Below are 14,951 nucleotides of genomic sequence, written 5' to 3' on the forward strand. Positions count from 1 at the left end.
CAGGAGAAATTTGATGAACAACCCTGGTGGGGATGCTGTTGTGTTAGTTGAAAAAGGGGGTGTATCTACTGGTGGGGGATCTTCTTCCCGGAAAGGAGATCTCCAGAAAAAAAACAGAAGATAAGGAAAAATTGTGGTGCACTCATTGCCAGAAACCCCGACACACCAAAGATACCTGTTGGGATCTTCATGGGAAACCAAAATGGGCTCAAGATCTGACTAAGAAGCAAAGTTCAGAGGTGAATAAGAAGTACGGGCAGCAAAATACAAAGAAACATCACATGGCCAACATGGCTACTCGGGAGCATCAGCCTACCATTTCTACTGTGACTCAGACACATCTCACTGGACCAGACCCGAGGGAGGACATTATGAATTCCTTCCGTGACCATTTAGAGCTCTATGGTAGAGCAATTCGTCAGATGGATACTCCTCCCTCAACCTCATTTGCATCTACGTCAGGTAACCCTGCCACTGCTTTGAAGGGAATGAGAGATCCATCCCATGGACGCCCAAAGATTGCGGAATAAGGGGCGAATTTCAAATTTTTTTTTTCTCGCTTCAACTGGGAATCACATTCCCTATTTAGAAAATCATATTTTCAATGATCAATCTTGAACCTTAAACTGAACTAGATCTGAACCAAAAGGAATGGGAGAGAATAATACCTGATACGGAGAAGTAATATCTCCCAACGAAGGTGTTCACGCCCAAGGAAGGATCCAAAGACTGCTCCCACTGAAGATGGCGCAGCGCAGGATGGAGCAGAATCAGCAGTGTTCTTCCCAAGAACTTTGTCCTTCACAAGAAACAGCAGGATGGAACGTGAGCACAGCTTCCCTTTTCAATCCTTTCTCAAAGAACTAATGTCAAGATCCAATCTTGACTTCTCCCACAACTGGAGATCGAACTGGCAAACAGGGCGGCAAGAGCAGGGAGGCGGCAAGAGAGTATTCGCAGGGTGCAGAATTCTCTCTTCTTGATTTCAGCACTAAAGAGGATCTGATGTGTTTCTTGTTCTCTCTCAAGGCTGCCGCCCCCTCCTTTTTGTTAACTTGAAAAGATCAGCTCCTAATCCCATTAGGAGGTGCTTATCCAAATCATATTTGGATCAACCTTCTCTTCTAGTGATAAGGATAAACCCTTATCTTATCTGCAGATTAGATTAGCTTTATCCTAATCTTATTAGGAAGTTTCTAGATCTGAATCACATTCAGATCTGGACTCTCTGAGTGGATAGGATTAAGACCCTATCCTAACTGCTAATCCATCTCAGAATTCGCCCCTTTAATTAACTAAATTAATAGCCCAGTTCGAAATGGGCTTTAGGCCCATTAAGCTTATGTGCTCACTTAACCTTCCTAACTGCTGCCCAGTTGGGCTTCCTTGTATGGCGTGGGACCCAAGCATTGATCTACACATCAGCTACATGGGTTCGGCCCAGCCTTTGTTACAAGGCCTGGTCGAATACACTGTTAAGATAGTGCACCCCCTGAAACCCATCAAATGGGCTCTATGGGCCCAACACTTACCCTAAGTGGTCCCTGGGCCAAGCCACCTTGTAACACCCAGGGACTGTGGGCAGATGCAAGATTAGCCCATCAGGTATTATCCTCAATGGTCTTACACTTAACCTCTCAGCCCATAATGATCATACACTGCCCGACAAGAGAGGACCTCTCCCTCGGCTGCAAGGAACAGTCTTGCACTCTCCACTTATATGGATCCCGGGAATTAAAACCTTTTTGCAAACATTTTAGAAACCATAATGTATATACTTTTATATCTCATATAAAATATACTTTGCAAAACAAATTTCAACGGTTGAAATCGGCTGCCGGCAGTCTTGGTTTCCAACAGTGAGAGCGCATCCCCGATCATTACCTTTGTCCGACAAAGGGGCTGATCCTGTCACTATGATCACCCACTCAGATGAATTCTCGGATTGTCCCAACATACCCAGGTTTTGACCCCCGCTAAGGATCTCACTGATTGGTACATCAAAGACAGCCCGATCCGACACCTAGTGCAGTATCATAATCGAGTCTAGGGGTCGGGTGTAACTTTCCAGTTTCGCCCATCAATCGCCAAGGTCCAGGGCAATACTGGAAATCTGGTCCAGTTCAAAGATTCAATTAATCCCACACTGTATGTGCCTCGGGTCTCACCCCGGTAGCTGAGACAAGCCACCCCAACCGACTTGGTGGCACCACAGTGTCAGCCTTGTCAGGATAGGTCTCCCCAGACCGACCCACTGGCTGTGAACATTCTAAACTAACACGAGTCTCAATAAGTGTCCAGTTTAAGGGTAATACACAGAAACATACCAAGGGAACATGAATCAAATATGTACTTTTATTCATTTACAATAAACTCATAAAGTACATCAATTTTGATTGAAGCTAAGGGCATTCAAAACTGTCTAACATGCTTTCCATGTTGCTTCTCACACCCATGACTCTCCATGGATCATTGATTTTGGAGCATCTAAACATATGATAGGTACGTCCTCTTACTTTCAAACCTATCACCCTCTTTTTGGAAGAGACAAGGTGAGACTAGCCGATGGATCATACTCTTCCATAGCTGGTCAAGAAACCCTCTCTCTTCCTCTTGGCCTTACCCTCTCTGATGTTCTTCATGTTCCAAACTTTCCCATTAATTTGTTCTCTGTTAGTAGTGTTACTAATTCCTTAAATTGCTCAGTGACTTTTTTCCCTTCTCATTGTGTGATTCAGGATCTGGCCTCGGGGAGGACGATTGGTAGGGGTCGTATGGCTGATGGACTTTACATGCTGGAGAATAAGGCTGGTCTTCATGTTACAGAGTCTATGAGTCAGTCCTGTAAGAAGAAAGTCTATTTATGGCATTGTCGTCTTGGTCATTTGTCTTTTGAGTCTTTTAAAGTTGTATTCCCAGATCTGTTTAAGTCAATGTCTGTCTCTGACTTTTCTTGTCAAACGTGTCAGTTGAGTGAACATTGTAGAACTCATTTTCTTCAAAGACATAGTAAATCTGAATCTCCATTTCACATTGTTCATTCTGTTGTGTGGGGCCCTGTTACTTTACCATCTGAGAGTGGCTACAAGTATTTCATTACCCTCATTGATGATTATTCTAGATTTACATGGGTATATCCGATGCGAACCAGGGAAGAAGTACCAAAAATCATTCAAGATTTCCAGCAGATGGTCTTCACTCAATTTCAAACTGAAATCCAAATTTTCCAATCAGATAATGCAAAAGAATTTTTTCATAGTGACCTCACGGAATTTTTTGCTTCGCATGGTTCCCTTCACTGTAGCTCTTGTGCCCGCACACCACAACAAAATGGTGTGGCCGAGCGGAAGAACCGACATCTCCTTGAAGTGGCTCGAGGTTTACTACTTCATATGAATGTTCCCAAACGGTTTTGGCTTGAAGTTGTTCTTTGTTCCACTTACCTTATAAACCGTATGCCCTCTCGTCGGTTAGAGTACAAAGCCCCACATCAACTTCTCTTTCTTAAGACTCTCCTTCTTTCTATTCCTCCTCGTGTCTTTGGTTGTCGGTGTTTTGTCCAAAATCTGTCTCCCACTCGTGGGAAATTGGACTCTCGTGCTATACCTTGCATATTTCTTGGTTACTCCTTCACTCAAAAGGGCTACCGTGTTTTTGATCCCGTTTCTTGTAAATTCTATGTCTCCATGGATGTTTCTTTCTTTGAAGATGAGCCTTTCTATCCTGTTTCTCCTCAGGGGGAGTGTAGACATGAGGAGAAACTAGTTCAGCTTCCCTCTCTCCCTGACACTCCACCTTTTCGTGTTTTTTCTCGCCGTCGCAAAGGCCAGCCAAATCCAAGAGCTGTAGAGAATCCGGAAGCTGTACTTCCTGTGCCACCAAACTCCTCGAGGGAGGATCATACTCACTCAGGTATTTTAGCTCCCAATGATGTCCTTGAACCTATTGAAAATGATTCCTCTACTACTAATGATCTTGACCGTCCTATTGCTCACAGGAAGGGGGTCAGATTGTGCACCACAAAACATCCCATTTCCAACTTTGTCTCCTATGAAAACATTTCACCCTCATTCCGTGCCTTCCTTACCTCTATTGACAGTGTCCCTATCCCTAAGAATGTGGCAGAAGCTCTTTTAGTTCCTGAAGTTAATGGACAAATGCCATGAGGGAAGAAGTTAATGCCCTTCACAAAAATGGCACATGGGAACTTGTTGATCTTCCCAAGGGAAAGGTTCCAGTTGGATGTAAATGGGTGTTCACAGTCAAACATAAGGCGGATGGAACAGTGGAAAGGTATAAAGCTCGCTTAGTGGCATAGGGATTTACTCAAGTGTATGGAGTTGATTATGCTGAAACTTTTGCCCCCGTTGCCAAGATGAATTCCATTAGAGTCCTTTTCTCTCTTGCAGCCAATCTGGATTGGGTTTTACACCAACTGGACATCAAGAATGCATTCTTGAATGGTGACCTTGAAGAGGAAGTGTACATGATTCAACCTCCTGGGTTTCTAGCCCAAGGAAATGAACAGAAAGTGTGCAAGTTGAAGAAGTCCTTATACGGGCTGAAACAATCATCAAGAGCTTGGTTCAGTAGATTCCATGTGGCAGTTCAACAGAAAGGATATAGGCAATGTCAGTCAGATCACACACTATTCGTGAAAAAAGGAAAAGGTAAAATTGCTGCTCTAATTGTTTATGTGGATGACATAATTGTTACTGGTGATTGGGAGGATGAAATTCAGAAATTGAAACTTTTCCTTGCAACTCAGTTTGAAGTGAAGGATCTAGGACCTGCCAGATACTTCATTGGAATTGAAGTTGCCCGATCAAAGAAGGGTATCTTCATTTCTCAAAGGAAATACGTCTTAGATTTACTTCAGGACACTAGAAAGATGGGGGTGAAGCCAGTTGACTCTCCCATCGACCCCAACCATAAATTAGGTGACAACTGTGGTGAATCACTCAAGGATGTGAAACAATTTCAGAGACTTGTAGGGAGATTGTTATACCTTTCTATGACTCGCCCAGACATTGCATATGCTGTTGGTGTCCTCAGTCAATTCATGCATGCTCCTAGGTCTTCTCATCTTGAAGCAGCAGAGAGAATCCTCCGATATTTGAAGAAGTATCCGAGTATTGGTTTGTTGTTTCAAAAGCATGGACATTTGAAAGTTGAAGTTTATACAGATGCAGATTGGGCTGGATCCCAAAGTGACAGAAAGTCTACTAGTGGCTACTGCACCTTCATAGGAGGGAACCTTGTTACGTGGAGAAGTAAAAAGCAAAATGTGGTAGCTAGATCCAGTGCTGAAGCTGAATATCGTGCTATGGCCCACGGGGTTGCTGAAGGCATGTGGATAAAGAATTTGTTGGGGGAGTTGGGTTTTCCAGTGACCAAACCTATAACTCTATTTTGTGATAACAAAGCAGCTATAAGCATTGCTGCCAATCCGGTGCTACATGATAGAACAAAACACATCGAAGTTGATAAGCATTTTATCAGAGAGAAAGTTATCACAGGCGAAGTGTGTACCCCCTACGTCACTTCTGAGAACCAGCTTGCAGACATCTTTACAAAGGGTTTAAACCTTTCCAGACATCATGATCTTTGTGACAAGTTTGGCATGATTGATATCTATGCTCCAACTTGAGGGGGAGTGTTGTCAGTCGTTTATGTTTATGTATTCAGGTTTAGTACCATAAGGGTACTGATGTAATTTCCTCTTTGATTACTGTTCGGCTGTACTAGTATAAATAATAATAGATCATTCTTTCGCCCCCTAAGTTCAATAGGGGCTTTCAGTCCTCTCGGCTCTCCTCTTCTCTCTCCCTCTCTTCTCTCCTCTTGTCTATCACTTGCTCTTGCTCAACAGATTTCATGAGATAAATCCAATCGTAACGAGAATAATCACCAATAAAAAGGATAAAGTACTTGTAACCCCCCATAGTAGACAAATGATATGGCCCCTACACATTAGAGAGCATAGTATGAAAAGGAGAAATTGATATTTTATTTCTTATTGAATAAGACTATCTACAATGCTTTGCAAGTTCACAAGACTCACAATGAAGACTTGATAAAGACACTCCCTTAAATATATTGGGAAACAAATGACTCAAAGTAGAAAAAGGCAAATGACATAACATGACTCTATCAATAGACTTTGACAAAATAGACTCCATGAGGTGGCCCAAGACTCCTATCAGGTGTGTCCAACAAATATATTCCATTCGCCTCATTGCCACTGCCAATCGTCCTCTGAGATTTCAGGTCCTGAAAAACACAATGGGTAGGAAAGAAGGTTATGCTACAGTTCATGGATTTAGTTAAACTGCTAACAAATAAAAGATCAGTATTAAGTTTGGGGACATGAAGGACAAAGGATAAAACAAGGGCATCAAAGGTTTTGATATCCCCCTTGCCAGAGATGGGACCAAGAGAACCATCAACAAGAGATATTTTCTCCTTACCAGAGAAGAGATGAGGTTAGGCAAGCTGGTCATATAGTCTGATGCACTAGAATCAATGATCCAAGGGATTTTATGATTACCTGAAACAAAAGCATGATTTGTAGAAGTACGAATACCTGAGTGAAAAAATGCAGATGATGATGTGTTGCCTAAAGAGTGGGATGTTGAGACAATGGTTTCCAAGTGATTCAATAACCTTCCATACTTTTCAAACTCTACCTTCATTGCTGCCAACTATTCCATGGTTGACTTTTTTTCACTCTCCTTATTCCCTCCTTCGGGCATACGGAAACATTAACATTCTTAGGCTTTCCTATCTGACCAATCTTCTTAAAATTGTTGTTATTCCTAAACCTGTTCGGTAGAAGATTTGGATGAAGGTTCCAGCAAGTGTCCTTAGTATGCTTCGGTTTCTTGTAGTATATGCTTGGGCAAGAGTGACCTTAGTATGTTCTATATGTGGGCCCTATAACTGAACCTGCTGCCTACTCTCTTCACTGCTTATCATAGCATATGCTTGGGCAAGAGTGACCTCATCCTTGGCCAGAATATTCTGCCTAATAATGTTGAACTCAGGGTTGAGTCCTGTAAGAAACTCAAATACCCTTTTTTCGTTCCACCAAATTCCTAAAAGTCTTTGCATCCTTTGTGCTCTTCCATACAATTGTCTCCATAACATCAATTTCCTACTAAAGTGATTTCAACATATAGTAGTAGATTGCCACATTCTTCTCCCCCTATCTTAAAATTTTCACATCACTCTTTAGCTTATAGACTCTTTCCACATTCAACTTCTATGAATAGGTTTCTGTAACACTGTCTCAGATCTCCTTAGCTGAAGACATCGAAAGATAATGCTGACTTATATGGGGCTGCATAGAGTTGACCAACCATCCGATTACTTTATAGTTCTCCTGCATCCATTTCTCAAATGCCGGGTCTGTCTTTGCGGGTTTCACCCTATTGCCTATGAGATACCCTAATTTACCTCTACTACAGGCATCATCCGTATAGACTGTGCCCAAGCTAGTTAATTGGTTCCACCGAACTTAATTGTGGTCACTCCAGTCAAAACGGAATCTATCGAGCCAAACCCAGATACCGGTATCTACTTGGACTCGCTTCCATATTGCTCCATTGATCAAACAAAAATAAAAAACTAGATTTTCAACCTTTATAAACTTACTTCAGGTCAAAACAGTACTCGGATACTTGACAACTAGGGTTTCACTGCACTTGACTGTCGGGGAGAAAGAGAGAAGAGGCAGCCGCTCCTACCAGAGCTTCATGACCTCTTTAAAGTCTTAACCACACACTTCTAGAATTCAAAATACACCTCCCAAGCACTGAGTGCCACACCAAAAACTTCTCCTTGACCTGGTAGTTTCCGGCCAGACTTCAAATCTCCAAACCCTCTACCAGCTAGGCAAAAAATCCTCTGAATAGGGAGCTTATCTCTCCATAGAGAATGAAGATTAACAAAAGGACTAGAGAGGGGAGAGAGGAGATTATCAAACTCTTCTTCTTCTTCCTCTTCTTTTCTCCATCTTCTTCTTTTGTACTGCTGTCTTCTACCTTTCTTTCACTTTTCTCTCTAATTTTAATCAAGTTTATATCAGTTTTAGAGGATTGATTTACTTCTTGGTATCAAAGCATGTTTCTCCCTTCTCTTTTTTTTTTTTTTTTCTTTTTCTCTTTTCCCATACATTACAGCCTTCCAGAAGAAACCTTAATCAGATCGATTGTGAAAAAGAACCCTACAGATCTCTTTCACATTCCCTACTCTGATACCATGTGAAATATGGTATTACAGAAGCATCGAACAGTAAAGAACTAAAAGAGAAGGAAAGAAAGAAAGAGGGAAGAGAAGAGAAGAGAGGATAAGAGAAAAGAAGATAAGGGAGAAAACAGCCAAACTGATTAGAGAGAGATTAGTATATCTTAATCTCCTCTAAGCAGTCAACCCAGCCATAGATTAACTTTAAGTGTATAATTACAAGTATGCCCTTATTATGAAAAAAAACAATGGACTGGAGTGACCTTATTCTATGATAAAATTACTTAACTATCCTGCTGCCCATGTACACGCAAAACAATACTCTTTCAACATTCTGAAAATTTGACTCTGATGGCTATAAGAATAAGTTTAACATGCATGATGAAATCAGTAAAAGTTGTCTTTATGTCTTTCCAAGGGCATCTATACATCACCCTTCCAACAGGTCTAGAGTTCCAACCATTTTGATAAATGCCAAATTTTCTTTTGGATATATCATGCCAAAGAGAGTGGCTCAAGAGGGAATTTTCATAACCATTTCCCTAATAGGGCTGTGTTTCTATCTCTAATTCTTCCTAATTCCAGATAACCATCTATCTTCCTCTACAACATTTCTCAATTTAGTTAGGGGTCCATTTTTGAGTCTCTAGACTTCTAAAGGAAATCCATAGTAATCTTCATGAGTCTCTGAATCCCCTTAATAGGGGCTCTATAGCAGATAAGAATAAACAGACAGATTTATATACTAAGATTTGATTAAGGAATCCTACCTCCTAGTGATAGGTAACTGTAGGAAAATTACAAGCAGATCCTAGTAATGTACTCAAGCCTCTAAATTAACTTTTAACAGATCAGAAATAAACAGGTAGATTTGTAAATGAAGATTTGATTGGGTAATCCTACCTCCTAGTGATATGTAATTCGTTTTCCACATGGATAATCTCCCCACTACCCCATCCCGAAAAAGAAGTAGGTCTAAGGTTACTACTTAAAGGTAGTTCTAAAAATTTCATAGGCCAATTTACCATTATACAAACAGAGATTTCTGCACACCTCTCCAGCTTCATTTGTTCTATATTAATGCCATTGATAACTGGCAATGTTAATCCTTAAACCCAAGAATCTCTTGATTTTTTTCCAAAAATTGTCTTCAAATTTCTAATTTCATCCCAATCCCTAATGAACTTCAAAAATTACAACCCACTGAATTCCATATTATGTGTTTTTCCTAGGTATTCATGCCCTCACTCTGCAATAGGCATGCCAAAAGAAAAGGAAAGAACAAAGTAGAGTTAAATGAAAACATAGAACACAGATATAGACATAAATATCTGAAAGGAACACCAAAATCAAGTTTTTGTGCTGAGAAATATCTTGCCTCCATGTATGATGTACGACATCTTTCATAAGTTCGCTCAAGGAAAGTTTGCACATACTTCACAAGTTCTCCAGCATATTTAGGCATTGCTTGTGTCCAATCAAGCACCTAACATCATCAATAATGTATCATTTAGTTGCTTGAGAGTTGTTGAAGAAGATAATTATTAGAAATAAAGAAAAAACCAACAATGTTTAATTTGAATATGAAATAAAATAGTCTTTGTAGTTTTGACAAGTAAAAACATCGCTGCTCAGATCAATATCCATTCTGCATTATCAAAAATTATGAAAAAGGACTCCTTAATAGTCTTGTTTGTTCTGAAATAATTTTCCGTAATAAGAACCAATAACCAGCAGGATTTATAAAATTGGATCTCAAAGAAATCTAAATATTTCATAAGTCAACCATGTTACCTCCTTAGCCAAGAAATCAATAGCTAAAAGTCCCTGTAAAACAGGACGTCCCTTCTCAACCAAGGGGGCATAGATAGAAGCAGCATTTGCTCGTGGCCGAAATGCAGCTGGACCTACAAAGGCATTTCTTTTAAATCAGATTTGAATCAAGGGAAGCAAAGACGGTTAAAATTGTATTTTAGTGTGGTCAATGAGATGGAACATATTATACCAGAAGGCTCTGGGTCAATCCCTAGCATGATAATACCTATGCAGTATCTGAGGTGGCAATGCACTTAAATTGATAATGCAGGATTGCTTAATTGATGCAAATGACCAAGTTGATCACTTGGTGAATTGCACTGGATGACCTTTCTCATGTTATCTTTTCCTGTAGTGAGACATAAAATGGACTCAAAGTTGGAGGATATTTGTAGCTTTAATGTTTTTGTGAATTGGGTCTTGTGAAATATGCGTTGATAACATGCATGATTTGTACTGTTTTGTATTGGAATATTTTGTTTCTCTTTGATAGCTTTGATATTTATTTACTTGTATGTGCACATCAAACCAGAATTAGTTTTAGTACTAGTCTAAATATTGTCAATGGGATAAGATAATGACCAAATTGCTAGGATATAGCTATGGTTTAAGTTACTAATAAGAGAGAAAGATGGCGAGTTTTTGTTCAGGCTGCAAAGTGGAGAAGAGTACTTAAACTGGAGAAGAAGACACTTTTAGAGGAAACAACAAACAGAGGGAAGAAGTTTCTGAAAATAAGGGAAGACCAATGGGCAATGATTATAATGGATTCAAAAGAGGTGGGCTGGTTTAAAGGTTTCGTAGATGGCCTACTCTTTGCAGAAAGAATACAAGGGTGGAGAAATGAAATGACAAGCAGTGGGAAAAGATTTACAGTAGAAAACAGAAGGAATAGAAATGGAGGATTTATCTTATTAACGGAGTTCTTTAGCAAAGGTAGGAAGCAGTTAGTATGCTTACCGGAGGGACAAGCAAAACAGGGGTGGAAGATGATTGCTGGCGTACTAGATGAGTTCAACCAGAAAAATGGGAGCTCTTGAATACTGAAGGGAAAACTCTGATGAAAGAAAAAGGTCAGGGGAGGAGAGTGAAAGTTTAACAGGAAAAACAGACCAGCCAAAGCAAACTAACCAGATTGCTCCCATAGCAGTACTCTCAACTAATACCAGTTCAAAAATAATGTGGGATGGAACAAGTGTGGACTGGGTTAAGAAGAAAGTTGTGAAAGTAAAAAACAAAAGTTGAGGATTGGAAAGAAGTCTTGGAAATCTTGTTGGAGATGCTCCATCCAAAGGAGAAAATTACCCATATCCCTTTTGACAAAAGTAAAGCAATACTTGACATGGCTGAAATTTAGACTGAGACCAGACTCCTAGAAACCAAACTTGGCCAGAGTACAGTGGAAAATTGGTCGCCCTCCTGTAATGAATTGAACATCTCTTCAGACTGAGTTTGTGAAAGAATGGTAGGATCCATCTTATGGATGCCAAAAAGATTGCAGAGTGGGTGGGCGAATTTCAAAAATTTTCCAACCTTCTCTCAACTGGGAATCGTATTCCCTAAATTTAGAATACAATATTCAAGGATCCTACTTGAACCATAATCGAACCAGATCTGAACCAAAAGGAAAAGGAAGGATTATACCTGATCCGGAGAAGCAGTATATCCCAAAGTTGGTGTTCACGCCTAAAGAGGACACCAAGATCCGCTCCTGCTGAAGATGACACAGCTGTAGGTGGAACGGAACCAACAGAGTGCGTCCTACACACTGGATCCTTCTCAAGAACCCTCTGGAAACTCTAAGCACCAAATCTTTTACAGTCTTTTCTGCAAGACTGATGTCAAGAAGTGATTTCTTGATTTCTTTCATCTGCAAAGATCAAATCATGCAAGAAGGAATGGCAGCGGCTGGAGGAGAACTCCTGGGATGAAGATGGCTGAATTGCTTCTCTTCTCTCTGGAGTGTGTATGAGATCTAATCTCAGTTCGCATGATGCTTTCTTGCTTGAACCCTTGGTTCGAAAATCTCTTTTCTTTCTTAGGGTTTCTCCTCCTTTCTTCTTGATTAAGAAACCTCCTAAATTAGGAGTTATCCCAATCCAAATCAGTATTTGGATAGGGGATTATCTTAATCCTATCTCCAGATTAAGTTAGCTTATTCCTGATCTTATCAGGAGGTTACCAGATTCAAATCTGATTTGAATTTGGTCTTCTAGAGTGGATAAGGTTAAAGGCCCAATCCTTTTGCTAACATTAATCTCAGATCCGCCCCATAGATGGGAGATCATATCAGCCCAACTCGAAATGGGCTTTTGGCTCATTAAGTGTTCAGTGCTTAACTAGTTTCCAATCTACTGCCCAGTTGGGCTTCTTTGTATGGCGTGGGACCCAAGCATTGATCTACACACCAACCACATGGGTTCGGCCTAGCCTTTATTACAAGGCCCAGCTGAATTCACTGAAAAGCTCAATGAACCCCTGAGCCCATAACATGGACCTTATGGGCCCAACACTTACATTAAGTGGTCCCTGGGCCAAGCCATTTTATAAAAACCCAGGGACTGTGGGCAGGTGCAAGATTAGCCCATCAGGTACTATCCTAAATGGTCTTACACTTCTCTCAGCCCTTAATAATCAAGCACTGCCCGACAAGAGAGGACCTTTCCCTTGGCTGCAAGGAACAGTGCTGCACTCTCCACTCACATGGATCCGGGAATTAAAACCATTTGCAAACATTTTGAAACCGTACGAATATATATATGTATATATTAATTTTGCAAGACAAAATTCCAACGATTGAAATCAACTGCCGGCAGTTTGGTTTCCATCAGAGAGAGTGCATTCCCGATCATTACCATTGTCCGACAAAGGGGCTGATCCTGTCACTATGATCACCCACTCAGATGAATTCTTAGACTGTCCCAACATACCTAGGTTTTGATCCCCGCTAAGGATCTCACTGATTGGCATATCAAAAACAGCCCGATCCGACACCTAGTGAAGTGTCATAATCAAGTCTAGGGGTCAGGTGTAAGTTTCTAGTTTTTCCCATCTGTCTCCAAGGTCCAAGGCAATATTGGAAATCTGGTCCGGTTCAAGGATTCGCGTAATCCCATACTGCATGTGCCTTGGGTCTTACCTTGGTGGCCGAGACAGGCCATCCCAACACTTGGTGGCACACCAATATCAGCCTTGGTAGGACAAATCTCCCCAGATTTATCCAATTGGCTGTGAACATTTAAAACTAACACGAGTCTCTATAAGTGTCCAGTTTTAGGGTCTTCCACAGAATTATACCAAACAACATGAATCAAACATGCACTTTATTTATTTACACTAAATAACAAAAGTACATCAAATCGGATTGAAGCTAAGGGCATACAAAACTGTCTAACAGTTTGACATTACTAGGCAGAACATCCTAGCCAAAGATGAGGCCACTCTTGCTCAAGCATATGCCATAGTAAGTAGTGAAGAGAGTAGGTGGCAAGTATAGTTACAGGGACCACCTACAGAACACTTTGCACATGCTGGAATAAAGACGAAGGATGGTTAGACTAGGAAGCCTAAGAATGCTAATGTTGCCACGGTGCCTGAGGGTAGAAAAAAGGAAAGTGAAGAAAGATCAGATACGGAGCAGCTGGCAGCAGTAAAGGTAGAGTTTGAAAGGTATGGGAGGTTACTTAATCACTTGGAGACCACTGTTTCAGCATCTAACCCTTCAGGAAACACTTTATCATCCGCATTTGCTCACTCAGGTAATCATAAAATCCCTTGGATTATTGACTCTGGTGCATCAAACCATATGACCAGTTTATCTAACCTGTTTTGTTCATATCAGCTCCTCTTTGGTAGAGAGAAGACATTCCTTGCTGATGGGTCTCTTGCTCCCATCTTTGGCAAAGGAGATATAAGGCCTCTGGTACACTTGTTTAATCCTTTGTTCTTCATCTCCCTAAGCTTAATATCAACCTTTTATCTGTTAGTAGCTTGACTAAATCCATGAACTGTAGCATAACCTTTTTTCCTGCCCATTGTGATTTTCAAGACTTGAAATCCTAGAGGACGATTGGGAGTGGCCATGCGGAGAATGGAATATACTTGTTGGACACACCTAATAGGAGTCTTGGACCACCTAATGGAGTTGCTTTGGAGACATTCTTATTTAGTAACAAATACAAGATTTATTTCTCCTTTTCATATTGTGCACTCTGATGTGTGGGGGCCGTATCATTTGCCTACTATTGGGGGGGTTACAAGTATTTTATCCTCTTTATTGAAGATTATTCTCGCTATACTTGGATTTATCTCATGAGATCCCAGGATGAAATACCAACTATTGTGCAAAAATTTCATGAACTTATCCTTATCCAGTTTAACACCTGGATCAAAATATTCCGATTTTATAATGCTAAGGAATATTTTAAGAAGAACCTCTCATCCTACTTTGAGACCTTTGTGGTTATTCATCAAAGTTCTTGTTCCTACACTCCGTAGTAGAATGGAGTAGCGGAAAGGAAGAACCACCATGTGGTTGAGGTTGCTAGATACCTCCTTTTTGCATCTCATGTTCCTATTAAATTTTGGGGGGATGATGTCCTTACTACCACTTTTTTTTATTAACTATGCGCCTTCTCGGGTTATGGGTTTCAAGACTCCATTTGGCCTTCTCTTTCCGAATGAGGATCTCTTTTCTCTTCCTCTCCGAGTTTTTGGGTGCACCAGCTATGTACATGCTCATAATCATCAGAGACACAAATTTGAGCCTAAGGCACATAAGTGCATTTTTTCTAGAATATGATACCATATAGAAGGGATATTGCTGTTTTGATCAGGTTTGTGGCACCTGCTTTGTCTCTAGGGATGTCACATTTGCTGAGTCTATTCCT

At 40.6% G+C, this 14,951-nt stretch overlaps 1 protein-coding gene across 6 annotated transcripts in view; it reads right to left on the reverse strand.

The window, feature by feature from the left end:
- The window catches only part of LOC148864234 (exocyst complex component SEC8-like), a 208,324-nt gene that overhangs the window by 22,166 nt on the left and 171,207 nt on the right, over positions 1-14,951 (reverse strand). For all 6 annotated transcript variants that reach the window (XM_088980927.1, XM_088980926.1, XM_088980925.1 and 3 more), the window contains 2 exons: positions 10,042-10,154; positions 9,626-9,733 (listed from right to left, as the gene is read on the reverse strand). In XM_088980927.1, the coding sequence (XP_088837053.1) occupies positions 9,626-9,733; positions 10,042-10,154 (221 nt within the window). The remainder of the gene's footprint in view (positions 1-9,625; positions 9,734-10,041; positions 10,155-14,951) is intronic.

The sequence above is a fragment of the Nelumbo lutea genome, chromosome 3, assembly GCF_056320005.1.
Source record: "Nelumbo lutea isolate HS-2025 chromosome 3, American lotus-T2T, whole genome shotgun sequence".
In the NCBI taxonomy this organism is placed as follows: Eukaryota; Viridiplantae; Streptophyta; class Magnoliopsida; order Proteales; family Nelumbonaceae; genus Nelumbo; species Nelumbo lutea.